The sequence below is a fragment of the Aspergillus pseudodeflectus genome (genome assembly GCF_044049435.1).
Source record: "Aspergillus pseudodeflectus strain CBS 756.74 chromosome Unknown BJX68scaffold_84, whole genome shotgun sequence".
In the NCBI taxonomy this organism is placed as follows: Eukaryota; Fungi; Ascomycota; class Eurotiomycetes; order Eurotiales; family Aspergillaceae; genus Aspergillus; species Aspergillus pseudodeflectus.
Genome location: NW_027263860.1, coordinates 63010 through 86731, shown reverse-complemented (window position 1 = coordinate 86731; position 23722 = coordinate 63010). Strand labels below are relative to the sequence as shown.

The following is a 23722-nucleotide window of genomic DNA, read 5'->3' as shown; positions in this document are numbered from 1 at the left end:
AGGGTATCCAGGGGATCGATTCCTAGGTTCCCCAGGCGACGACAGTCGATGAACTGACCCTCGGTTAAAGCCCGCCTGCCAGGTAGTGAGTTAAGACAAAACAATCGGAATGTCATATCATAGTCGTCCTTGTAGCCCGGGATCGAGTATGGCAGTTTCGCAGACGGGTTGGCCTTTCCCCCAGAGGACATCAACAATTGCGTTGCTGGATTCTTGCCTTCGAGAAATGCGCTGCGAGGATTCTGGTTACGTTTGGGTGGTGTGCCTAGGGCAGAGTGTGTGTGGTGTTACGCCGGCAGAGTGCGTCGTCACCACGATTGTATTCGAGCAGCGGCTGGCAGGCAACATTCTCAACGACAAGCGTCGAGGTCCAGTCGAGCTCATACTCTGTGCGATGCGATCCCAATGTCTCCGACGCAAACGTGTTCAAAAAGGCGAGGCACACGTCCGTCCGGTGTGGGAAAGATGGTTCGGAAGTCGTTGGGCGGCTAGGATCGTGTTGTTTGTGGGATATTGTACGCGCGATCCCAGTTCCCGCGCCTTGTTGCAGGATAGCTTCCAGCGGCGAAACCAGGTACGTGTGCCGGCCGGGCGGTTCCAGAACCGCCCCCAATGTCCAGAGTCCCAATCTCAGAGGGATAGTAAGTTTCAAACACGAGACAGTTGGTTGGAGGGGGTGCGTCGTTGCTGAAGACGCCAATGTTCCCCGGCAATTTGAGTGGTAATGTGCTGTTGACATTGTTCAGCAGGGCAATCCCACTGGCACCGATATCGCGAATCAGCGAGGCGTGGTCGCCGCGAACATCGCGAGCCGGCACCTCGGCCAGACCCATACTGTTCAGGTCCCAACCTTTTTGTACAGCCATTGACAGTTTCAGAGAATGATCAACGGTAGTGAAATCTTGATCCTGGCGAAGAGAGAAGTAGGAGAGCATGATCCGCTGTAAGCGCTTTTGATATTGTATAATCAAGTGACGCTTGGCGCGTTGACTATACTGGGAAAGAAGAATATGAATTAGGTTGGCTAGTTGCTCTGCCGATTATGTGGTTTGATGGAGGACTCTAATTGATATCTATAGATTGCCTGCAGTCAACTCATATCTGGTGACTTATTTTTGCCCATTTGCTCCAAAACTTCCAGCCTTTGGAGTGTTGCATGAGTTACGTGGAGAGCCGCTTGGTTAGATCCAAACGTATAGATATCCGTAGATTGGCCACAATAAATATGTCGTAAACCAACATAAAAACTATAATTGCACCCCAGGCCAGTCTGACCCCCTCCAACGCCGACATTCAGGCAGCTCATCATTCCAGTCCTTGGGCGTCTTCCCCTGTTTATCCCTGATGGAAAGGTCTGCCCCAGATTCAAGCAAAAACTGAACAATGTCTTTGTAATACCTGCGCGTGTCCACCTTGAAGAGCTTATGTAGCAGCGTGCTCCCTTCGCTATCCTGCGCATTGATATCAGCACCGTACTTCAGCAAAGACTTCGTCCCACTGTGAACCTCGTCGTCCCAGTCCATAAAATGAAGCGGACTCTCGCCAGTCCCCTCCGCTTGTGTTATCAGGGCTCCCCGTTCAAGAAGGAGTTCGAGCAAATCCCAGTAACCCTCTTTCGCGGCGATATGCACAGGGGTGTATTTCGGTGTCTCCGAAATAGGAGTGTTGACGTCGGCCCCTTGTTCGACCAGGTACCCCGCACCCTCATCGTAATACCTGCGTCTGTTTTGTACCCGATGGTGAGTGGGGTCCAGCCGTCGGGGGTCGGCTGATGAATGGCGTCAAGGTTCAGGCTGAGGAGGTATCTCAAGTTCTCGACGCGGCACTCTTTGCATGCGTAGTGGAAGACGGTCCATCCGTTTGCGTCTCTAGCTGAGGGGTCGAGCCCCGCGGAGACTAGGAGCTTGAGGGTGTCGACCGGCGCGTGGACTGCGGCAAGGTGGAGAGGCGTGCAGGATATTCCATCGGTACTAAACTGTGAGGGGATGAGATCCAGGTCCAGGAACGTCCTGACCAGGTCGGTGTTCCCGTTCCGGAGGGCTGAGAGGGAAGGTTCCTCAACGGCTTGTTCAACACGTGCGCCGTGGTCTATCAACAGGCGAACGATGTCAGGGCCTTTTGCTGTACGTGTTGCTGTATTGAGCAATCTGTGTCCCCGATCGGTAATGTGATTCGCGTCTGCACCCGCATTTAATAGCTTTTGCGCAGTCATGATTTGCGCCTGCCATATATCATCTTCCCCCCGATGCACAACGGGAAACCTAGATGAGAACTCGGTATCTATGATGCTGGACGCCACTGCGACACTCAAAGCCTTGCTCAATATATCCTTTGAGAAAGGAAACGATGATAGCAGGACTTGCAATGCGCCCGGGAAGATATAATACGCAGACGCGAGCAGGGCATCCGCTTTGTCGCCCTCCGAGAGTTGAAAACTATCAGGATGTTTTTTCGACCAATTGATGAGACATTCTAGTGCAGCGAGGCTTCCATTCGCCGCAGCCGATTGCAGCGGTGGTCCGGAAACATCGGACGGCGACGAAGGGCCAGTACTATCGCTATAGTGACTTTTCGGATCCGCCCCAGCGTCCAGGAACAACTGCAAGATCTCCGGATCATCTGTCTCTGCGGCCAGTTGCACGGGACTTATCGTGCCCGGCCCATAATCGTCCTCGCCGGGGCCTATATCGTCAGGACTAAAGCCGTGATCCAACAGGAGTTTCACTGCGTCATAAAACTGCTTGCGGCGGGCTAGATCGCGGCCTGCTGGAACCTCGACTGTGTTGTCGTAGTCGATCTTATCGTGTAGCTGGTAGTACCGCCGCAATATGGCGCTGTTGAGAATCGCAGTGCGCGTCTCGCCACCGTAGTTGAGCTGGGCGACCACGCTCCTCGGCGTGGCTGCCAAGATTGACTTTAGATCGTCAAGAGTTCCATGGCAAACGGTATCAAGAAGAAGTGCATATAGCTTCGAAAGATCAGCTGCTGTTGGCTCCATATTGCACACCAGCTCAATGGTCGTAGATGGTACAAATCTGGAACGGGAACTGTAGAAATCGACAGTAGAGCGGCGACTCGAATACTGTACGTCGCGTCTTGAGGATGCAGGATATAACAAAGTTCGATACACCGATAGGAAGAAGGATGTTGAAGCTGAAGAGGTTCCCTCGCGATCGTGAGGCTTTGTGGGGGTTGTTCGCGCACCTGGCAGTTCTTCATTCCTTCCCCAACAAAACTCAGTGTATTCTGTAGTGGACACTGGATGCTGCCGGCCAGCCAGGCCACAACGCCAACCGATCCGTGTATACCTCAAGAAGCTTACCGCTTAATCAGGTCACGATGATGGCAATCGTCCCGCTTCGATTTTCATGCCTTACAACCCAAGCACTTGCAAAAAGGAGAAAGCATGTCTACAACTAACCACGCGTCGCGACTATCCGAGTTGCTGATCCCGGCAACCACTATTACAAGCTGCACTAGAAACCCGAGAGCGTAGAATCCGCCAAACTTCAGCATCGTCAGAAACAACTATTAATTGCCTAGATCAGCACATCGTCAGAGCGGGTTTTAGCGAATAAGTCTGTTACCTGAAAATATAACAATCGACGGCGCATGGCCAGATCCGCCTCAACTTGGCGGAATGTGACCCAGGCGAATTCACTACACAGCTTCCAGGCAAGTAGAAACATCCATAGCGTAAAATCAGCGCTATTTTCGATTATCGAAATCACGATGCGACGAATTATCTGCCAAGCATCGTATCTGATTGCGTCGTCGTCGGTGAGAACTCGGACAGAATCCCTCAGAAGCTCGTACTGTCTACCATTAATGTGCACAGTGTGACAGAGTACACACATAATCCAAGTACCTGAATTGTATTCCGCTGGGCTAGCGTGTCATATAGTATCACGAGTTTATACAAAAACCCCAGTGTCACAAGGCTAAATAGTGTTGGAGGCGTCCGTGTGAGGGTCACATTGATACCCCTGGGGTCTACCCAAGAATAGACAAGGGCAAATATCATCCTGGGCCAGAAGTCAGAAGTCTGTTATTCTGCAGAGAAGTGCCCGGAAACAAGAGCTCACGTTTCTTGGGTAATAACGATGGTAGCTTCCGCCCGGTGAGAGATGAAAGCCGTCCATGTCCACGTGGAGTCCGGTCGGTATAGCATACTAGTACTGGCCGTGGAAGCTCTCTTCAGAAATTGCTAAGAGGTAGTGAGAAGAGATAGGTAGGGAAAACAAATCGTGGCTGTTGTTTGAAGCATTAGAAATGGAAAGTGTTACGGGTGTCGGCACCTGCATGTTTCACGCATCAATCTCTCTCTTCGCTGGATCAACTATCGTCCGTAAATAATGCGGCTCAAGTGCGCTGCGCCAAACCTAAATAGATCAGGAATACTGTGTAACATCACGGAGCCCTATGCCTTCGACAATCGTGTTTGCTTCACGTGCCCACCCGCGCAGTGGCAGCCCAATCCAACCCCGCCCGTCAGCATCACTTTCAGCATGCCAACATCAGCAACAATTCCATTGAGAATGAAAGAACAGTGCTCTGCGTCTCCAACGGAAGATTCATCAACATGGTTGAGACCTTAGGCTGGACTCCGGCTCCCGATTCGGGAGGAACACTCAATATCCTGTGGACCTGGCTTGCAACGATGGCGTTATGCGTGTGGACGGCTGTTCATCCCAATATCCCGCTTGTTTATAGCTTCTGGACGTCTTTCTTGGAGCGCTTGAGGCTTATGTTTCTTGTAATAATCTTCCCTGAATTCATTCTTACAAGTGCCTGGGAGGAGCGACGACAGGCTAATGCTCTTTTCTTGGAGGTCAAAACATTGCTTGAGCATTCGACCAGTGACGTGACTGTGAGTTCCCCACTGGTAATCAATCCGAAGCACCAACAGCGACATGTTGTCTAACTGAGGGAAAGTTGGACTACAGTTCCCTGCCATACATGCCTCAGAGCCCAGCACACAGAAGAGCCGCTGACGGCAACGATTTGACCCCGCTGGTTCAGGCCACAGGCCCAGATCACCCTCTGCACACGAGATTCAGCTCCGAATTCCGTGACGAACACCGAGGACTGCCACCATGGTCCTTCGAGCACGCGATCTTTGGCATCATGGGCGGGTTTGCGACGGAGACCCAACAGATTGACGAAGCTGGCCAGAAACATGTCCTCCGCCGCATCCTCACACCGCAGGCTATCTCGATCCTCGCTAAAGCCGGACGCCTGCCCATAATCGAAAGCCAGGAGATAGAAGAGAGGAGCAAGGCAGATGTTTTCGCCAAAGCCGCCGTCGTCGGGCAGTGTCTCTGGTTTGCCCTTCAGGTCATAGGACGTTTATTCCAAGGTTTATCTGTGACGCCGCTGGAGACACACACCGCAATTCATGTGGGCTGCGCAATAATTATCTACATACAACCTGTCGCATTGTGTTGCTGTGAGAGGAACCAACATTGACTACATCGGAGCGCTCTTCAACTTCCACGATATCAGTCACAAGGTACACCTTGAAGAGGTGCAGAAATACGAAAAGGATCGAATCGCATACTAGAAGAAACGCATCATCGACTCGACTCAGGGGACGACGACCTTTAGGCCACCACCTGCGCGCCCAATCCCGAAGTCTATAACAGAGCTCTTGGACGAATCCCAACAGCCTGTGGGATATATATCGGACGAAAAGAGCAAGACACTACCCGCCATTGCAGCGGACGCCTTGGAAGGACTACAACTACTGGAACAACACAGCTGCTATGATTTCCGACGGGATACGCTCGGAAGGTTGAATCTCGTGCGTGAAGGCAGCCAAGGCCTCACTGTACGGAGAGTATGGGGCGGTTGGAGTACCGATGTCCGAGTGCCTAAAATGCCGTTCATGCGCTGTTCAACGTCCTGTACGGTCGTCTACACCTGCTAGCCTGGTCATCCTTTTTCCCGACCCACGTAGAGCGTTGGCTATGGAGAGCATCAGCTTTGGGTCTTGTGACTGTTCCCTTGTGGGGAGTTCTCTGGATTCTATGGTGGAGGGCTGTGCGGTCTCATCATTGAGCTTTCCAGCTTATCAGCAATGGAGATCTGGACATCGTTGCTGCCCCGCTGTTCTTTACGATATTAGTGGTATATACGTTGGCTAGGTGTTATTTTCTCGTCGAGGCTCTTATAGGTCTCAGACGCCTGCCGGCAGCAGCGTACTCAGCGGTCAGATGGGCCTCCTTTCTTCCTCATGTTTCTTGAATATATAATACTCAACAAAAAAATTGGCTTGCTATATTGAGTGTCAACGGCAGGAACTATCAGTTTTTTCTTGGAAAATAGGTAGCAAGATTATATAGACTCTATCATAGATCATGGCTACTTCCAGAGCTTCGAGATAGAGGATAGCAATATTTACGAGCTGATATAAAGCCTAATGCGGAACATTATTCCTTGTTCTTGATCCATCCAATGCATCGAAGAGACCGTTCAACCAGTATACCTAGTAGCGAAACTTCGTCTCCTTTGGAAGGAACGCCTGTCTCTTCAAGAACGAAAGTATATAACAGGACCAGGAAGGGTCACAGAGTAGAGCTCATCATACAAAGCCACGCGCCAGACTTCCTACAATAATCAACAGTCAATCTAGAACTCATCTTGCCAGAATTTGAGCAACATCCAAGCCTTTGATTTCATCCCCTTTCACGCCCTTAACATCCCATCCTTTCCCTGCCAAGTACTTCTTAAAATCTCCCTTTACCTCATCTGCACTCCCATACCCATGGTCCTAGCACTTCCTCATAATCACCTCCAAGCCCTCTTTATCTAACTTCGGCCACAGCTTGTGCGTTAATACAGTCTTTATATTACCGTAACTCCGACCAGTTGCAGGCCAACTACTAGTTAAAAGCTCGTATAGCAGTGACGCCCAAAGGAATAAATTAGTCTGTATTATAGCTGTGTCCTGGTCCTACCTACCACCAGGGCCTGTCCCCTTCCTAGGAATAAGGCAGGGGTGGAAAGGAAAGGTATATTTAGAGCCCCAGGTATTATTAGTGTATCTTATAGCATGTATTAGTTCCATATATACAGCATCAGAAAGCCAAGGATAGAGATGGACTCGGGCGATGGGAGTTAGCAGGTATGTATATGGAGGTCACCGAGTATCACGTCCTTGGAGTGGATGAAGCTTAGCCCAGAGAGCAACTGCAGAGCCCATTGGAAGATTAATGGGCGGTAGGGGGGAGTCAGGTAAAGTTTTCTATTTCCAGTTCCATTTCCATTCCCAAATTCACTGGTGCTTTTGCGGCCATTCTCACTTCTGCCTCTAGGAGCATACATGGTAGAGTGATGCTCCTCGAGAAACCCAGCAAGCGTATCGTATGGTTTCTCCAGGGTAGGAAGTGCCGTCCAAGGATCCCAAACCAGGAACTAAACAAGTCTTGGGTGATTGCCAATCACTTTGTACACACGGGTGGCTTTCCACACGTGGTGCTCTTTGGTCCCCAACTCACAATTGCACCAAGTGGTCCTCGTTGGTGTAGTACTTTAAAGGAGGATCGGAATCGGGGTTCAAGGCATCGCTGAATCCCTCTGTCAAAAGAACCACAGTCTACTCATCGACTTGCTCTACTGAGATGCGGGAATTGCCGATCTCAGAATGGAAGCACTGCTCATGGGGGATTTTTGCTTGCAATTGCTGGATTTTGTTGAAGAGGCCAGAGGGACGAGAGCCTGGGGCAGGGCGTAGCTTTAATAGAATGACAGTCTGTGCCATATTACCGGCGTTCGTAGTAGCGGCAAGAGTCTGAAAGGGATAGAAAGCAGAGTGACAAGAAAGAAACATCGAAGCCCAGGAGATAAATGCCCCCACTGATATGGATCCACTCCCCGCTCCCCACGCTCTCCAAACTGATCAACACTTTCGCAGCTCTGGAGCCAGGGATTTGAGATGGATGGGCAATCGCGTACGGGTAGCCTGCCATAAGGCGAGTTTAGAAGTGAGGTTTTGGCTCGATCCAAGATACCAGCCACTATCCTGCAAAGCTAGCAGGCGGGTTTCCTCTTCTCTAAAGGAAACATCATTCCTTCGCCTTGGAGACATGGTGTACTGTATACCCTTTAAGTGCTTGGAATCAGCTTTGGAGGTTCTTGAATCTCGACTCACTGTATAAATGCCATGAAGCACTGTATACATTGATTCGAAGACGAGGAATCGACCCTTTTTTTCAACAGATGACGTCAATTCGATACACACATAAATAATAGAACAGTGACAGACAATTTGTCGATCGCAAGGTGGCATGCAAACGTGAATCATAGCGGCATATAGAGTATCAACTAGGTGTACATGGATTACACGGGAACATCAAAAATCGTGTTTCGCCAGGTTCTGTGCAGCCCTGGAGTATCTTCACCCTCTTCAATCGAATCATGGGCTTGGAGTGCCTCTTCGTGCCACAATTTCACGAGACTTCCAGGAGCATATACGTTCTTGAAGACACCCTCACCCGGGGCGTCAATACCGACACGGGCTTCAATATCCGGGTTCGGAGCCGGCGTCAAGCGCGCCAGAACTGCTCGGACAAAGGTGAAAAGGTCACGGGGGCTGGCAATGCGGGCAGCCCGGAGACGCTCTCGAGCAAATACCAATTCGCGGTTCAGCGCGTGGGCCGCCAGAACGATCTGTTCTGCGATTTGTTTCTCGAGAACTCGCCGAATCATATGCTTGAGGAACGGCTTCGTCAACCAGATCAAGAACCTCCACTTGCCTCGGTGCACTTTGTAGTCAAGCTTGTGAATACGAACACGCACGCCGCGGAGAGTGAATATCTGCTCCAAGCGTTCTCGACCGACCTCCACATCTAGTGAAATGTCGATTCCTCGCCTGTCGAGGAAGAAGCTGGCGATACCCTGGTCCTTGAGATAGAAGAAGAGCGCCTTGTGTGTGCGAAGCCAGTAACCAAATTCCTGAGCACTCACGTTCAAGCCACAGACTGACACGGTGAATGTCGTCTTGAGGTCTGTCGTAGTCTTTTTCGAATGCCGTTTTACAACGTCAATGTCGTTTCGCGTGGTAACGTGCATGCGGTAAGGAAGGAAAGATGAATAATTGACAGTGTGGCCAGGCTCAAGAATAAGGTTCTCGATAAGAAGATCCACCTCCGGAGCAGAAATCTCAAGACGAGGGATCGGGATGTACTGGATATTGCGCAGGACAAGGGGGAGGAAAACCTCTAGCAAGTCCGCGGGTAGATTAGCACGTCGGTTACGGTATCCATTTGAAGCATCCTTATAGAGCTTGCGAGTTGCACTGAGTAGCTTGGATATTGCTTCATCTCGAGAAATTGACTGCAGAGCCCGCTTTGCCTGCGCAAGAAAGCTATCCACGTCTTGCCGGAGACTGGTTTCAGCGCCGACGTGCTTGGATTTCTCCTTCAGTTCGCTAATCTTTTCCGGTGCAGAATCGAGGGAATCGGGATTCGTCATCATCTCCTGCACTGCAGACCCAATCTCTGATACTAGGTCCTCAAATTCAGGGTCGCCGTTGGCATGTCGTAGCACTGCGTGGAGCCGCTGCTCCAACGCCTCCCACTCCTTACGATCCCCCAGAGTCTGGAGTAGGGCCCAGAACTTCTGTATCGCTTGCTTCAGATCATCGTTTATCTCAGACTCTTCCTCTGCAGTCGATGCGACATCCGTCGCGGCATTCGCGTAGATGATGGCATATCGCTGCAACAGCCGTGCTAGAACCGAAACTGAGTCGGTATAGTCTCTGCGCTCACGGAGCTTAAGGACCGTTTGCTTCAGCCGATGAATCAGAGTCTCCTGCTCTTTTCCTGAGATATGCTCTTTGGCAGATTCCTTCGCGTCTCGCCCAGTCTGAACGAGGCCACTCTTGGCGACGTCCGCGACATGATTTACTTCTGCGCGGAGTTCTTCCTGCGAATGGGTATGGCCTTCATCTGCACCGGCACCAGATAAGGCTGCCTCGTCTTCCTCAGATGGCTTGAGCTGCTCGCCCACTTTCTGCGACGCAGCAGACAGAGAAAAGGCCGTGTCCGAGAATATCTCACGCACAACTGTTGTAAGGTCCTCCGCAAATAGGCGAAAGTCGGAGTTGGTCAGCAGAAGGTTTCCGACGACACGGAGGCTATCAAATGCTGATCACAAGAGTTAGCGTACAACACGATATTGTGTGGTCAAGGGGCTGAGCAATATCAACGGGATAAGTACCAGCTTTGGTATCTGCCTTCGCCTTTGTACGGGAAGCGCGCTCTGCGAGCTGGCTGGTGTGCACGGTAGCCCGGGCATGGGAGAGATGCCAGATGAATTCCTGCAATTGATCATCTCCGTTCTTGGCCTGCAAGAACTCGATCAACAATTGTATCCACAGGCGGCTATCGCGGACGAGCTGGCGGCCCACTGGGCCCAGATCCGGGTTGCGGGGGTTGAAGATGTCAAAAGCGAGCAGAGTGCGAAGATTGGCGATGGTTTGTTCCGTAGATGGCATGTAACCCTCGGAAAGGGCGCGGAGCATCTGATAGCTATGGATCTTCTGGTGCAAACGACGCTGACGACTGGTGTCATCATCGTAGCGGGGGAGGAGCGGTTCCGTTTCTGCCCGCGACATGATGGGCGATGGATCGAGGCGTGCGTACGACGTGGAAGTGAGAGCTCGCTCACCGAAGTGCTGTGTTGGGATGAAGATAACCGCCCGTCATACAACAAGGTCGACGGTGGGATAATGCACGGACCCGACCGGACGATGACGGGGATGCGAATGAGGGGTTAATTGCATGACAGGTGTAGCCTGGAGCCATCCTGGATCATGACCCTGGAGCTGTTTGGAGCTCCTTGCTTGTTCGGTCTGGGCCAGCTCACTCTTGCGTCACTACTGCCGCCGCTTTATCGTCAGGTGATCTGCACTCTTCGAAGTATGGGAATATGATCTTCCAACCTGACAGACAGGCAAATGTTAATCGCGCACTAGAAAAAGAAATACTAATTGGGATGTCCAGACTTGGATCTGTGTTTGAGGAAAAGCAAACTTTATGATCGGCATCGTCAAGCTTTGCCGCTTCTGCAGGACAGGTTATCAGGCACCCTCATGAGGATGAGCGATTATCGCGGATAAATTGCTTTTGCTGGAGTTACTCAACTCCAGAAGCCACAGAAGGCATTATTAGATTCGGCATATTAGTGTAGATTGCTTTTTGAAAAGATTTGTCGGGCTCTTGAGGTGACTCATGAGATATACTTCGGAGGAAAAGCTCTGTGCTTCTACCAACTCGGAAGGAGCAAGGTGTTTACAAAATCATGACCCACAGCCAAAGAAGTCGAAAATCTTCAGCAAAGGCTGAAGGAGCCGCTATGATCATCGTCCCCATCGGGCAAGGCCCAGTGGTTCCAGTGGTTTCTAGAGAAACATGGCGACATTTACAGAGTACAAATGTAGGATATACAGTGGATCGCTTGTGGTAAATCTTCGGGTAAGATTCATCATCCAAGAAAGATGTAGTTTCAAAATGATAACCTTGAGATCCTGCAGGCGCCGGAAGCATGAAAATAAAGTGCCTGGCAGCCTGGTCGATAATTGGAGCCCAACTCAGGGGTTAGATAGAACTGAGAACTCAGAAGCGAGCCCAAGTCGGACTCTGGGAATTCAATCTCACCCCCAAATTGCTTCACATTTCGAATCAAATCATGAAAGGGACCAGAAATAGAGTTACTCATTAATAATAAGAAGCGACTCGACCCGACCGAATTCTCGTGACCACCAATAATGGGGCCGACAATGATAATCTCATTTGACGATGCTCTTCAGCGGTTTCAACTTCAAAAGTTCGTGCGGAGAAGCCCAGTTCAGGACTACTCCGTAGTAACTCCATCCAGCTTCCGATGCTATTCTCGGCCGGGACCGATCGGCTTCCCCCAACTGCCGCTTCAAAGAAATGTTGGAGACTGTTTGATGATGATTTTGCTGTTGGAGCCTGGGCGACGCGCAAGACAAAAAGATGCTGAAAAGTGCTTGGGACTCGCCAGAATGCGTGATTTTTCCGCCTCCTCCTGCGCATTGATTACTTACGTACTTTGTCTCACGCATGATGAGTATCTAGCATGCCACTCCAGCCTCACGTAGAATCTCGATGTACGACGAACTGAACCCGGGACCATCAAAAATCAAGTCTTTGCAGGCGCAAAGCACACACTCCGACACTCGGTCGTCTTCCGAGCCGCGTGTGTGGCTGCGGGGAAGCCCAAAATGGTCGAGGTCGAAACGATGAAGAATTCGTTGAGAGGCACGAAAACTAAATCCGTGGACCAGAGTTCGATGCCCCCGTCTCGGTCCAGAATCCTTCCTCTAGAGGTTAGTCCGACAAACTATCTTAGCGCCTGTCGGGAATTGCGAAAAGCTGCGCAGTCAGCTCGTCCATCTTAGGCTAATTATGCCACATGAGCCCCCGATCCACCAGGGCCCTTTGACTGGGACGTGAAACTACTCGGTAGACCTAGTCCTGTTCCTTCTCTAGCGCGGCTGGAGACTGCTCCACGGGAGAGAAAAAAAGACATCTCGGGATGCCATGTCGGATGTGATTCTTGAATTATTGCCTTGAGAGACTGGTCCACGGTGGCTGGTCTAAATCATCAGTAGTAAAAGTCTCAGGGAGCTCGCTAGTACACACAGTTCAAGATTTGAATGTTGCGACGGAAAGTCAGTCAGCGAAAGCAAGTCTAGACTCCGAAGCGATCAATCGCAGAGCTCAAACTCCGACTCAACATTCGACTCAGCAGCAGGTCGTGTGCTCTCCCCCAACTTCCAAGCTCGCCTGCCGCGTTCTGCCCCCTACATCGTAGCCACAGTCCTGCGAAAGAAATACCTCACCAAAAGTTTTTGGGCCTCAACCTCCCTCGTCACCTCCATCGCCCCAATCTGTTCTCTCATTCGCCCTCGTTGCTTTGTTTCTTTTTCTCCGCATTTATTATTTCCTTGAGAGGCTTAGGTGCCTTAGGTACTGTCGGAAACGTCCCGTTTTCTCCACGTCCGCCCCGAACACGCTTTCATTTGCTGAAAAGCTTCGTTTCCCATCGAATTCCACTCCTTCTCAGCAACGGTTCGCTGCCATGCAACCATCGTCCCCCCCGAGATATCCACCGTTTCGATCCCGGCCTTCCCTGAGTGGCTCTTTGCTCCCCGACTCTTCCCGATTCCTAGCCCCAGAGTCATCGTCTGGTCGCAGCTACAGCCCTGGTTCTTAGTTCATAGTCCTCGCGACCACCTCCTTGAAGCTCGCAGAGCAATCATCGTGACTTTGCAATCTCGGAATGAGGTGGATTCCTTCTCAGGGGGGTTCAATGCTAGTGTCTCAGGGATTACTACATAAAATAAGACCGTCGCCAGTGGCTTCGCCATCCCGGTTGCTTCTCTCTTCTACACCTTCATCTCCTTCAGCTCGCTGTCATAGTACTCGTGCCGTGACTCAGAAAACTTCCACAATGGCTCGATTTCCCACACAACAAAACCGTCCGGTCCATGCGACACCGTATGTGAACCATTCGGGACCAATGTACGTTGCCTCACTGTCTCCATCTATCCTTTATATCTGTGTCTGTGGCTAACGGAGATGTCGTCTCGATAGTGAGCAAAATTATGACACTGCCAACCCTGCCTACATTCGCAAATACCTCCGCACATACGGCCTGACTCCTCCCCGCGCCGAAAGCTATGAAGTCCAGAAAACACGGTGTGCGTATACCCATACTGGAGGAGGGCGGTCGAGATGACGAACTCTTGTCATGGCTTGGAAGCTAACCAGGCTGCAGGTCTTGCACAGCTGGCTCTGAAGCAGACCCCCATTGACAAGTTCCTCTACCTCAGCACCCTTCGTAAGAACAATGTGCATCTATTTTACCGCTTGGTCACAGACCATCTCAGGGTAGAATCCCCCAAAAATTGCAGTTATAGCTCTATGCCGATCAGATAACTGATCGTCGAATAGGAATTGACGCCTCTCATCTATACCCCGGTCGTTGGTGAAGCCTGCCAGAGGTGGTCCGAGATCTACCAGCAGCCGGAAGGTTAGTTTCAGAATCCCGAACCAATCCACAAGCACGAAATGGAAACCGAGCTTCTAACATTTCGAACTAGGTATGTACCTAAGCTGGGAAGACCGGGGTAACTTGGCCGCTGTCATTGCCAACTGGCCCCAGCCCAATGTGGAGATCACATGCATTACCGATGGCTCCCGAATTCTCGGTCTAGGTGATCTTGGCATCAACGGAATGGGCATTCCCATTGGCAAACTGGCTCTATACACTGCTTGTGCTGGTATTCGTCCCGAGGCTACTCTGCCCTTGACTCTTGACCTGGGTACGAGCAACAAGACTCTCCGGGAAGACCCGCTTTACATGGGTAGCCGCCGTGATAAGGTCAGCCCCGACGAGGAACGGGAATTCTTGGACGAGCTGATGACCGCTCTCACCGAGCGTTGGCCTGGGTAAGTCATTGATGGACCTAATCAACCCAATATATCCCGAGATCGTCGGAAGCTAACGGGATTGCTTTGCGCCCTGCAGAATTGTGATCCAGTTTGAAGACTTCAAGAATCCTTTCCCTGCCTTGGAAAGGTACCAGGACGTCTACACCTGCTTCAACGATGACATTCAGGGTACAGGTGCCGTTATCCTCGGTGGTGTCATCAATGCCGTGAAGCGCTCCGGGCTGCCCTGCAAGGATCATCGTGCTGTCTTCCTAGGTGCGGGAAGTGCCGGTGTTGGTGTCGCTAAGCAGATTGTCGCGTTTTTCATGCGCGAGGGTATGACCGAGGATGAGGCTCGATCATGCTTCTACCTCGTTGACACCAAGGGGCTTGTGACAGCGGACCGGGGCGACAGGCTCGCCGATCACAAGGTCTACTTCGCTCGGACAGATAACCAAGGTCAACAGTTCAAGACTCTCGAGGAAGTCGTCGATCATGTGAAGCCGACAATTCTCATGGGTCTCTCCACCCTTGGTGGTGTCTTTACCCCCGAGATTCTGCGCAAGGTTGCGGAATGGAACACTCACCCCATTGTCTTCCCTCTGTCCAACCCTTCGTCCAAATCTGAATGTGACTATGAGTCTGCTGTGACTCACACGGATGGACGCGTTCTCTTTGCCTCGGGATCTCCCTTCCCCACCATGTCCTTCACCAACTCCGCTGGCGAGACCAAGATGTACTACCCCGGCCAGGGTAACAACATGTACGTCTTCCCGGGTATCGGTCTCGGCACAATCCTGTCCAAGTCCGTCAAGGTCACCGATAGCATGATCTATGCTTCCGGTGAAGCCCTCTCGAAGGCTCTCACCGCGGAGGAGGTCGAGCGCGGTCTCCTCTACCCCGACTTGACCCGAATCCGTGACGTCAGTGTCGTCGTGGCACGCAATGTCATCCGGGCTGCCCAGGATGCCAAGGTCGACCGCGAGACATCTTTGCGCAACATGAACGACGAGGCTCTTGATGCTTGGATCAAGGCTCGCATGTACGACGCTCACTCCGAAGTCCACTCTCTGGAGCGGGAAGTCGGTGCTATCCTGTCCAGTCTTGGAGGCCTCAGCCTGAACGGCGTCCCAGAAGACCTGGACAAGAATGCTAAGCTGTAAGGACTGGCATTCTTCCCTGTTTTCTTATTTTCCTGTGATCCTCGGTGCAACCCGATACATCACACCTGGATTATTCTTATTGGTTTCGGTTTCCATTTCTAATACTGGCATGACCAGGTTTGTTCGAGCTTGATTTGAAGCGCGCGTTTCTCTGCTGATACACTCCTTTTGCTTGAAAGGATGTGTGTGATTCATGTATACCCCATCCTTTCTATTCACTATTGCATACCCCTTCTGGGACTGGGATTAGTTAGCTTATACACTCATACACTCATACACTGCGGGTTTTGGGTAAAAATGGATGATTCAATGATTTGACTAGCGCCTTTTCTCTATACCGTCCTGCAATAGAATTACGTCTCTATTCTTTTTGAATCGAAGATTGAACAAGAACTCAGTCAAGCCACACTGTAGTGGCGAGTGTGACACTGTGTGGTTGGTGTGCGAGAGCGGTGGTGTAACACGTGGGCGGGGGATGGCTTTCCCATCATCGGGCGGAGACCAGACCTTGGGTCCTCACGGGGCGCCTGAGAATCCCTGATTTGCATTCTCAGCCTCACAGGGCTAGGAGTTAAGCTTCTGCAAGACCGTCGGATCCAGATCCTCCCGTAGCCATGGTGTCCCCAGTCTCCACGGAGCGAGCTGGAGCTGTTGTCATATCCTGCAGGGTCCAAGGACCAGCCGGACGCCTCTGATCCGAGACCGAGTCTAACCACGGATCTCGTCCAGTTCCCACGCTAGCTCGCCTCTTGCTCGCCCGGCTGTTCTGCACATTTCGAAGTTCGAACCATCGTGACAGTCGTTCAGAACATTGCAAATCGCTGGTTGGCGTTCACTTCGCGGGTTCATGATTGATGGACGAACTTTGGCCCGTCCCCACTCGCCATGCCTTCTCCTCTCATGTGGAAGCAGAAAACCTCGGCTGCTCCGTCTCGGGCCGTTGAGCTTCACCAGGCTGCTCTCTGTGTTACGTGTTTGCATGATCGCATATCTTGAGAGATCTGTCCTGCTCTCAGGCCTCATTCCACTCTCTGTGCAAGTATCTCTCTGCCGCGATGCCGTCCTTAAATGATCCCGTCAAGCTTCCATCCGGGCTAGTGTTCCCAAACCGGCTTGTGAAGGTATGAAAAAGCCTGCAGAATAATGCCCCTTATGTACTAACCCTATACAGGCCGCAATGGCCGAGCTGCTAGGCGGGTTTTGGAACACCCCTACACCATCCCTCCTCAAAGTCTACGAACAATGGGGCAAAGGCAGTTGGGGCGGCATTCTCACAGGTTCGTCTTTTTCTATCAAAACAACGCGGAGTTATACTTATCCATTGACTATCCACAGGAAACGTCCAAGTTGACGTAAACCACCTCGGGACCCCTTTCGACCCCGCCCTAGCCGGCGAGTACACCGACCCCAACCACAACAAAGAGCTTGTGGCAACATGGAAAAAATACGCCGCCGCCTCCCAGGAGCACGGGCCACCGTCAATTGTCCAGCTCTGCCATCCAGGTCGGCAGTCTCTTCGCATTGCGGGACGGAGAGGACCCTTTGCCTCTCCCATTGCGCCGAGCGCTATTCCCTTGGATATGGGGGATGGTTTCCTGCAGCGGTGGATGAGCTGGTTGGCGTTTCCGCCGCCGAGGGAAATGATGCAGGCAGATATCGGCATGGTCACGCGGCAGTTCGTTGATTCGGCTCGTTTGATGGCTGATGCTGGGTTTTCGGGTGTGGAATTGCATGGAGCGCATGGGTATTTGATTGGTATGTCCCCTCTAGTCCACTGTTTGTACAAAGGCTAACTCCAGCCAGATCAGTTCCTCAACCCTAAGGTACGAGCTCCTCACCCCTAAACTCCTCTCTAGCAAGAAGGAAGGCACCACGGTACTCACTGTACTCTGTCTCCTATAGTCCAATATCCGAACAGATGCCTACGGCGGCTCCGCAGCCAATCGGGCAAAGTTCGTCCTCGATATCTTCCATGCGATCCGCGCCGTTGTGCCTCCAACATTTTGCATTGGCATAAAGTTCAACTCGGCGGACTACAACTCTGCCAGCTTCGAAGACACAATGATCCAGATTGGTCTCCTTGCCGAAGCAGGCATCGACTTCATCGAGATCAGTGGTGGTACCTATGAAGATCCGAAGGTCTGCGAGCCCGCCTCCTTCTTGGCCTCAGCCCCTGGTTGAATGGGTCCAAGATGATGATCAAAATACTAAGCAGTATACAGATGATCGGTCCGGCCGGCCAACCAGGACAACCACAACCCCAAGAACAAAAAAGTGCCCGCACCGCCGCCCGCGAAGCCTTCTTCCTCGAATTCGCCTCGGCAGTGCGCACGCGATATCCGGACCTAATCCTCATGCTAACAGGCGGTTTCCGCACCCGCGCGGGCGCTGAGTACGCTCTCTCCCAGAACGCCTGCGATTTGGTCGGAATCGGCCGTCCGGCGGCAATCGACCCGGGCTTCGCAAAGTTATTACTTGACGATAATCTTTCTGAGGAGGAAGCGCAGCTAGTGCTAAAAAGGGTCGCTGTGCCGTTTTGGGCTAAGTGGGTTCCGCTATCCGCCGTTGGGGCGGGGTGGGAGACTGTATGTTTCCTCGATTTCTTTTCCCTTCTTTCTTTTTTTTTCGGTTCTGGGTGTCAAATGATGTGGCTAATGTGTCTCTTTATAGTCATACTATACGAGACAGATACAGCGGATTGCAAAGGGCTTGAGGCCATATTTGCCCGTTTAATTTGTTTTGAATAGAACAGGGGCCCAGCATGGTTGGTAGAATAGTTATGATGGAAATTCAAGGATAAGATAATGAACATAGGACGGATGGAAGCTGTTGTTCCAGTGATGCAATGTCTAGCTATGTGTATAATTCAAGCACGCGAACAACACGGGTATATATAAGTTAATATATGGATGCAACTTCTCGGGTTCTCCCTTAATTTCTCTTTCCGACAGGCACAACAGGAGACCCAGCTATAGCGGTTCAAACGGCGCGGGCCAAAAGCCTCCTGAGAAGTTTTCAAGGGTCTCAAAATCAGGAACCCAAAACGGCCCATTCCCTTCTTCAAGATCAATCCACGGCGCCAGCTGCATCGCCATGCGCACGCCATGATCTTGGCTCGCTGCATCCAATGATGTCGCTTGGTTCTGGTTCAAGTCATACTGCAGGCCTGTTGCCTGTGGGTTTGTGGCTGCGGTAGTTGCAGCAGCGTAGTCCGGTGTCATCGTGGGGACCGAGGGACCAGCACCAGGATCAAGACCGCCGTTGCTGGCGTGGCCAGAACTAGCACTAGCACCGAGATTATTGACAGGGCCAGTACCATTCGTCGTCGACCCGGATGCAACGCCCGGGCCGCCGAGACTGATGCCCGCGGCGCCAGAGACATCGACGCCGAGTTGCTGAGCGGTCATTAGCTCGGCCATGCCGGCTGTCTTTGCGGCCTCGCTGCCCTGGAGTTTTTCCATGGCTGCGTTGACGAGGAGCTCGAACGCGTCGCGGTATTTCTTGACCCATGTTGCGCGTTCGCCCATGACGAAGAGGACCGTCGAGCACGCGCGGATATCGTTGCTTATGCGCACGGACCAGACCCGGTCACTGTGTGTCCAGAGGGCGTAGAGGAGGGTGATACCCGCCATGAAGACGGTTTGCACTGCCAGGAAGGAGTGTCCGTATTCGATGGTTTGGTGGAGGCGCTTATGAGTTTGGCAGATGTCGCCTGCGGCGCGGAGGCATATATGGAAGTAGGGATCTGTTAGTGGGAGGGAAGGGAGAAACGGCTGGATGAGGAGGCGGAGAGCGCGGTTGTAGTGGAGCATTGGGTAGTCTAGGTCTGAGCCTGTGAAGCGTTGGAGAGCAGAGGTTTTCCACTCTTCGAGTTCGAGGAACAGGGCGTCCATTTTGGAGCGGAGGGAGTGGAGTGGTCTGTCGGCACGGTAAATCTTGTGCTGAATGCGCGAGTCGATGCGCCGGAGTTTGATCAAATATCTAGAGAATGTTAGGGTTGTTATGCGGTGATTGTCTGTGGTTGTATCTGGGTTGTTGTTGCTTGACGGAGAAGAGGAAGGCGCCGGAGGGGAAGGGGGTGGCAGAAGGGCAGGGTCGCGAACGTCATCGTCGACGTCGAGAGGAAGAGGGAGGTCGATGTGTCTGTCGGCAATACTAAAAGGGCGTCCGAGGGACATGGAGACGACACGTTCGAGGTAGTATACCGTCCAGAAGAGACGGCGGCGCATCTGTGCAGTGATCGGGTCTAGGTTGATCTCGTTTGCTTTACGGTGTAGTCCAAGGTCGATTGCTGTGCGCATAGCAAGGCCGATCATGTACCATACGCCCTGACTGGAGGCAGAGCGAAGGTGATATACAACCAAGAGCGTCATGGCTTCAACGTTTTCCACGGATCGAGTGTCACACATGGCTGGCACTTGCTGAAGGGCCGTGATATAAAAGCGCTATAATCATGTTAGCAAGACTGAATGTAACGTTAGCTAGAGAGCCCTACCTCTGGCGGAACATAATCATATTTCTCGCTCAGTTGCATTGTTGTTGCGCCAATAGCATACGTTAGGTACAACTTGAATATACCAAATCGCTCGGACTGGCTGAGCTCTTCCCTTTTGGCCTTTGCCAATCGCCATCGGTTCTCGTGCAGACGCCACAGGTCCTTGCGGTCAAGGAATGGGTAACGAATATGAAGCCTGGTCAAGTATGCATGGAGAATTCGTCCGCCCATTTCATCGTTTGGCGGCTCTGTGCTTTTCGCGAGGAGCTCCTCCATGCGCAACGTCCGTGGACGATCCATAGCAGGACCCTTACCTGACGACGAAGGTTGAGGTGGAAGACCTGACATCTCATGACCAGAAGGTGCAGAACCACTTCCTCTCCCTCCGCTAGGTGAAGACGGCCGGTTGCGCGATGGAGACAAAACCTGATTCCACACCGTGGCCTGTACCATCTCGCCCAGATTCGCCGCAAGAGAGAGTCCAGAGCTGGAGCCGATATACGCGGGGGCCTCGGAGGAGTTAATGGCAAGAAACCCAACAAGCTCCCCGACAGCGTTGTGGTCCATGCCATTCCCAGTAGCATGGCCTGCCCCAGGGACTGTAGTTCCCGTCTCTTGATTGTGAGGCGACAAAAGCGCAGCTACCGGAGGAGCGACATGGCTCCCAGCACGGCTGCTCGTTCTAGACTCCAGCCGCGTTTCAAGATATGCAATGCGCTCTTCCAAAGTGCGGGTGTACCTGTCTGTGCATTAGCAGCGGCAGGATTGCATACAGTCGATCGCAAGACCCACTCGCTCTGGGAGCCATTTTCCTGCCTGACTGATGCCTTGTCGCATTCAGTACCGGCTCTGAGGCAGTTGGAGCAAACAGGGTACTCATTATCGCACTGAGAATCGTCAGGATTCGGACACATGAACTCAGAGATTCTAGCGGGTGTAGTGTCCAGGCGCAAATAGAATTGACCTTTTGCTTACGGGTCTTGCATCTGGTGCATGCTGTTCTCCCGCGCTTCCGGGGATTATGATCTCGATATGGCGAAGGAGGCCGGATCTGAGGGGCAGATAGGTCAGAGAGATTCATGACGAGACGGTGAACCAGTCATTGTGGACGTTGGAGCCGACAACGTTGGACAGTTGGAGAAGGAGTGTTGAATCACTCATAATATGGAGGAAGAATGCCAAGACGCGACCCGTGGATCTTCAAAGTGGGTTATCGAATTGGAGAAGAGCTCTTATCAGAGAGCCTTGTCCAATGCCCCAAGAATTATGTATTCTGACCACTATAAAAGTAGATAATAATGAAACAGTATAGAAAATATATCCTACCAAACAATGATAGTGTGGTGACCGGCGGTGGTCGGGCAAGTCGGCTGCCCAAGTGTATACAAACTCATAGGAGATCAACAGTGCGTATGGGGAATAGAAAATGCAAGAAAGAGACCAGATGAGCGAAAGCTTGAGAAACATCAAAAATGCCATAGTAGGAGAGATAATGAGCTGGTGGTAAGAGAGAAGAGGTGCCAACAGACAAACGAACGACGCAGCCGGATACGAGCAGTCTCTCGATTTCAAAGCATGAATGGCTGCCTAGAATAAACTAGTCGTCTGGAAAGTGAACTAGCTCAGGTGGCTCATTCCAGGCTCAGATACTGGTCAGCAACGCATGATACTTCAGGCATAGATTACCTACCCAGTTCGGGGTTGAAAAAAGAATGGTAGAGGAGGTGATGGGTTGATAAGAGACAAATGTGTTGGGCGAATGAGCAATTGCTCTCCATGATCGTTAGCCCCGGTCTAAGTAGGGCTATGTTGAGTATGCGGCGGCGCCATTGGGACATCCAACGGTACCACCCCAGCTGGCGCCCAACCGGTGGGAGCTCCATGCACATTAGCCATACGAGCTCTGTCATATCTGTGCGCTTCGTTCATGCGTTCGGCTGCACCTTCGGCGCTACCCTGCGCAGTGCCAACTGGCACTGGTGGGCCGGCACCTGCGGGAATCACAGCATGGTCGTGTGCCGGACGTGGAGGCATGTAGTGTCCACCGGTTACATGTCCCTGGTTAGGGAAAAAGCTCTGATTGAGCGATCCGCAGGTCGTACACGTGAATTCGATCTTGAAGTTTGTAAGCACTAACTGAGGACCGGAGGGATGCCCATTCTGCGGAGTCTGCGTTGGAGACCTTGGCCGCACGGGCTGTTGTGGGAGTGGTTGACTTGGGGAATGATGAGGGAACGATGGTGGTTGAGCGCTAGGCTGTGGGTGTAGTGTGTGATTCATAGATACTGCCTCATGGTTCAGAACCGCCGGTGGCTGTATAGGAGGGGTGGGCGGAGGCAAGGATTGTTGTGGTGGCCCTTGTATTGAAGGTCGCACGCGTTGCAGATGTTGTAGCTGTGGTGTTGATTGGATAGGCTGTGGCTGCACGGGTTGTCCGTGTAGAGGAGGTGCCTGGAGAGTTGGGTTATGGACGCCTTCGGTCTGGGGCGGCGGCGGTTGCTGCTGGATCCCTTCCATCTGGCTTGGCTGTGCGGACTCAGGCACCCATCGCTGGCCTGGCATTCCACTAAAGGCTGGGCTCTCAGTTTGCCCTTCAACAGTCGTCGGAGGCTGACTTTCTTGTCGGTCCTCCCCCTCCCCGCTCGACGAATTGGCCGCATCACTTTGGTTTTGTGAACCGCGCTGCTGCAATCTGATCAGAGCCCGCTGGGCCTGTCTAGTCGAGATATCATATCCGTGGTAGCGTTTGACCCGGTCGACGATCTTTTGCGCTTTGACTTCTTCTTTTTCCATATCAAAGAGTTTGGGTATCTCATTGAGCAAAAACCGTACATGTGAGGCCTCTGATCGCGCTGGGGTTTTGGTCGTGGAAGTCGCATTTCGCCGACAGCTATGACTGTCCTGAAGACTGCTGATATAGGTCGCGTTCCGGTTCGCGCGACAGACAACGCGAAAGAAGCAGCTGTTGGAGGACCGGCAGCCTATCACCACGCTTTTCTTGTTGCTCCGCGTGACCCGGAGCTCCCAATGCTGTCTCACAGAGATACTCCGTACCACTCCCTTGAAATCCTCCAACGAGGAGAACCGCTGGCCCACGTGGAGGCCCGAATAAATCTCTGTCATCTCGAGAGTCGATCAGGGGAAGCGGCGCGAAGCGAACAGCGACTCGATAACAACGGTACTTTCCATCAGTGTAGTCCCATACGTTGTTGCTGGATCAGGAGTTTGCACGGTCGATTTCGCATCGTATACATGCAGCGAAAAACACGTAGATTCGGGCGATGAGTAGCGATTTCGGGCGATCAGAGTTGAATAGCAAAGCAGTTGTTGCAAAAGAGCTTTGGGAGTATCGGGCCGAGCTCAGCGGTCTCGAGTCAAACAGCCGAAACTCGAAATGAGCCAGCGGACGCCGACAGAGGTGGGAGCAGCAGAGACGCAGCTTTCGGACTTTCCAGGGAACGTGGTGACGGTGGCAGCAATAGTCGCGGTAATAGTTCGAGGAAGCAACCCGCAATGGGGGGTTCGCAGAGGAAACGAGAGGGTCACTTCCGCCTTAGCGTGACTGCGTGCCGGACGTTCACCAAACTGGGGCTTCTCCC

General features: G+C 52.1%; 8 protein-coding genes across 8 annotated transcripts; 3 read left to right on the top strand and 5 right to left on the bottom strand.

The window, feature by feature from the left end:
- Positions 1 to 265: 265 nt before the first annotated feature.
- Positions 266 to 935, bottom strand: BJX68DRAFT_272584 (putative beta-glucosidase; the record flags this gene model as incomplete). The annotated part of the gene is made up of 2 exons (XM_071047238.1): positions 266 to 488; positions 520 to 935. 2 exons carry the CDS (start codon positions 933 to 935, stop codon positions 266 to 268), a joined length of 639 nt encoding a protein of 212 aa, XP_070893069.1.
- Positions 936 to 1247: 312 nt separating this feature from the next.
- Positions 1248 to 2998, bottom strand: BJX68DRAFT_272583 (ankyrin repeat-containing domain protein; the record flags this gene model as incomplete). The annotated part of the gene is made up of 2 exons (XM_071047237.1): positions 1248 to 1678; positions 1717 to 2998. 2 exons carry the CDS (start codon positions 2996 to 2998, stop codon positions 1248 to 1250), a joined length of 1713 nt encoding a protein of 570 aa, XP_070893068.1.
- Positions 2999 to 4582: 1584 nt separating this feature from the next.
- Positions 4583 to 5929, top strand: BJX68DRAFT_272582 (uncharacterized protein; the record flags this gene model as incomplete). Its single annotated transcript, XM_071047236.1, has 3 exons — positions 4583 to 4870; positions 4936 to 5400; positions 5564 to 5929. The coding sequence occupies 3 exons, from the start codon at positions 4583 to 4585 to the stop codon at positions 5927 to 5929; spliced, it is 1119 nt and encodes a 372-aa protein (XP_070893067.1).
- Positions 5930 to 8085: 2156 nt separating this feature from the next.
- Positions 8086 to 10956, bottom strand: BJX68DRAFT_212556 (uncharacterized protein). The gene is made up of 2 exons (XM_071037749.1): positions 10222 to 10956; positions 8086 to 10148 (listed from the first exon to the last, which is right to left on the bottom strand). The coding sequence occupies exons 1-2, from the start codon at positions 10616 to 10618 to the stop codon at positions 8341 to 8343; spliced, it is 2205 nt and encodes a 734-aa protein (XP_070893066.1). The 5' UTR covers positions 10619 to 10956; the 3' UTR covers positions 8086 to 8340.
- A 678-nt stretch (positions 10957 to 11634) lies between these two features.
- BJX68DRAFT_212378 (uncharacterized protein) lies at positions 11635 to 12156 on the bottom strand. Its single transcript, XM_071037748.1, has one exon. The coding sequence runs from the start codon at positions 12060 to 12062 to the stop codon at positions 11721 to 11723; it is 342 nt and encodes a 113-aa protein (XP_070893065.1). The 5' UTR covers positions 12063 to 12156; the 3' UTR covers positions 11635 to 11720.
- Positions 12157 to 13311: 1155 nt separating this feature from the next.
- BJX68DRAFT_259220 (uncharacterized protein) lies at positions 13312 to 15628 on the top strand (the record flags this gene model as incomplete). Its single annotated transcript, XM_071043664.1, has 6 exons — positions 13312 to 13553; positions 13626 to 13732; positions 13810 to 13922; positions 13986 to 14064; positions 14135 to 14483; positions 14563 to 15628. 6 exons carry the CDS (start codon positions 13312 to 13314, stop codon positions 15626 to 15628), a joined length of 1956 nt encoding a protein of 651 aa, XP_070893064.1.
- Positions 15629 to 16017: 389 nt separating this feature from the next.
- Positions 16018 to 18541, top strand: BJX68DRAFT_248906 (uncharacterized protein). The gene is made up of 7 exons (XM_071042003.1): positions 16018 to 16749; positions 16800 to 16905; positions 16964 to 17383; positions 17432 to 17451; positions 17531 to 17767; positions 17851 to 18213; positions 18299 to 18541. The coding sequence occupies exons 1-7, from the start codon at positions 16684 to 16686 to the stop codon at positions 18359 to 18361; spliced, it is 1275 nt and encodes a 424-aa protein (XP_070893063.1). The 5' UTR covers positions 16018 to 16683; the 3' UTR covers positions 18362 to 18541.
- Positions 18487 to 21283, bottom strand: BJX68DRAFT_212368 (putative C6 transcription factor). The gene is made up of 4 exons (XM_071037747.1): positions 21088 to 21283; positions 20916 to 21010; positions 20124 to 20862; positions 18487 to 20073 (listed from the first exon to the last, which is right to left on the bottom strand). Exons 1-4 carry the CDS (start codon positions 21202 to 21204, stop codon positions 18598 to 18600), a joined length of 2427 nt encoding a protein of 808 aa, XP_070893062.1. The 5' UTR covers positions 21205 to 21283; the 3' UTR covers positions 18487 to 18597.
- Between the last annotated feature and the right edge of the window lie 2439 nt (positions 21284 to 23722).

Excerpts from the sequence above, each read along its gene's own strand:
- BJX68DRAFT_248906 (XM_071042003.1), top strand. The coding sequence starts at position 16,684 with ATGCCGTCCTTAAATGATCCCGTCAAGCTTCCATCCGGGCTAGTGTTC. Across the intron at positions 16,906-16,963 it reads TTGGGGCGGCATTCTCACAG|GAAACGTCCAAGTTGACGTA; the intron begins GTTCGTCTTTTT and ends GACTATCCACAG. Across the intron at positions 18,214-18,298 it reads TTGGGGCGGGGTGGGAGACT|TCATACTATACGAGACAGAT; the intron begins GTATGTTTCCTC and ends GTCTCTTTATAG.
- BJX68DRAFT_212368 (XM_071037747.1), bottom strand. The coding sequence starts at position 21,204 with ATGAATCTCTCTGACCTATCTGCCCCTCAGATCCGGCCTCCTTCGCCA. Across the intron at positions 20,863-20,915 it reads GAAAATGGCTCCCAGAGCGA|GTACACCCGCACTTTGGAAG; the intron begins GTGGGTCTTGCG and ends ATGCACAGACAG. Across the intron at positions 20,074-20,123 it reads ATGATTATGTTCCGCCAGAG|CGCTTTTATATCACGGCCCT; the intron begins GTAGGGCTCTCT and ends ACATGATTATAG.
- BJX68DRAFT_212556 (XM_071037749.1), bottom strand. The coding sequence starts at position 10,618 with ATGTCGCGGGCAGAAACGGAACCGCTCCTCCCCCGCTACGATGATGAC. Across the intron at positions 10,149-10,221 it reads GAAGGCAGATACCAAAGCTG|CATTTGATAGCCTCCGTGTC; the intron begins GTACTTATCCCG and ends TCTTGTGATCAG.
- BJX68DRAFT_212378 (XM_071037748.1), bottom strand. The coding sequence starts at position 12,062 with ATGCGCAGGAGGAGGCGGAAAAATCACGCATTCTGGCGAGTCCCAAGC.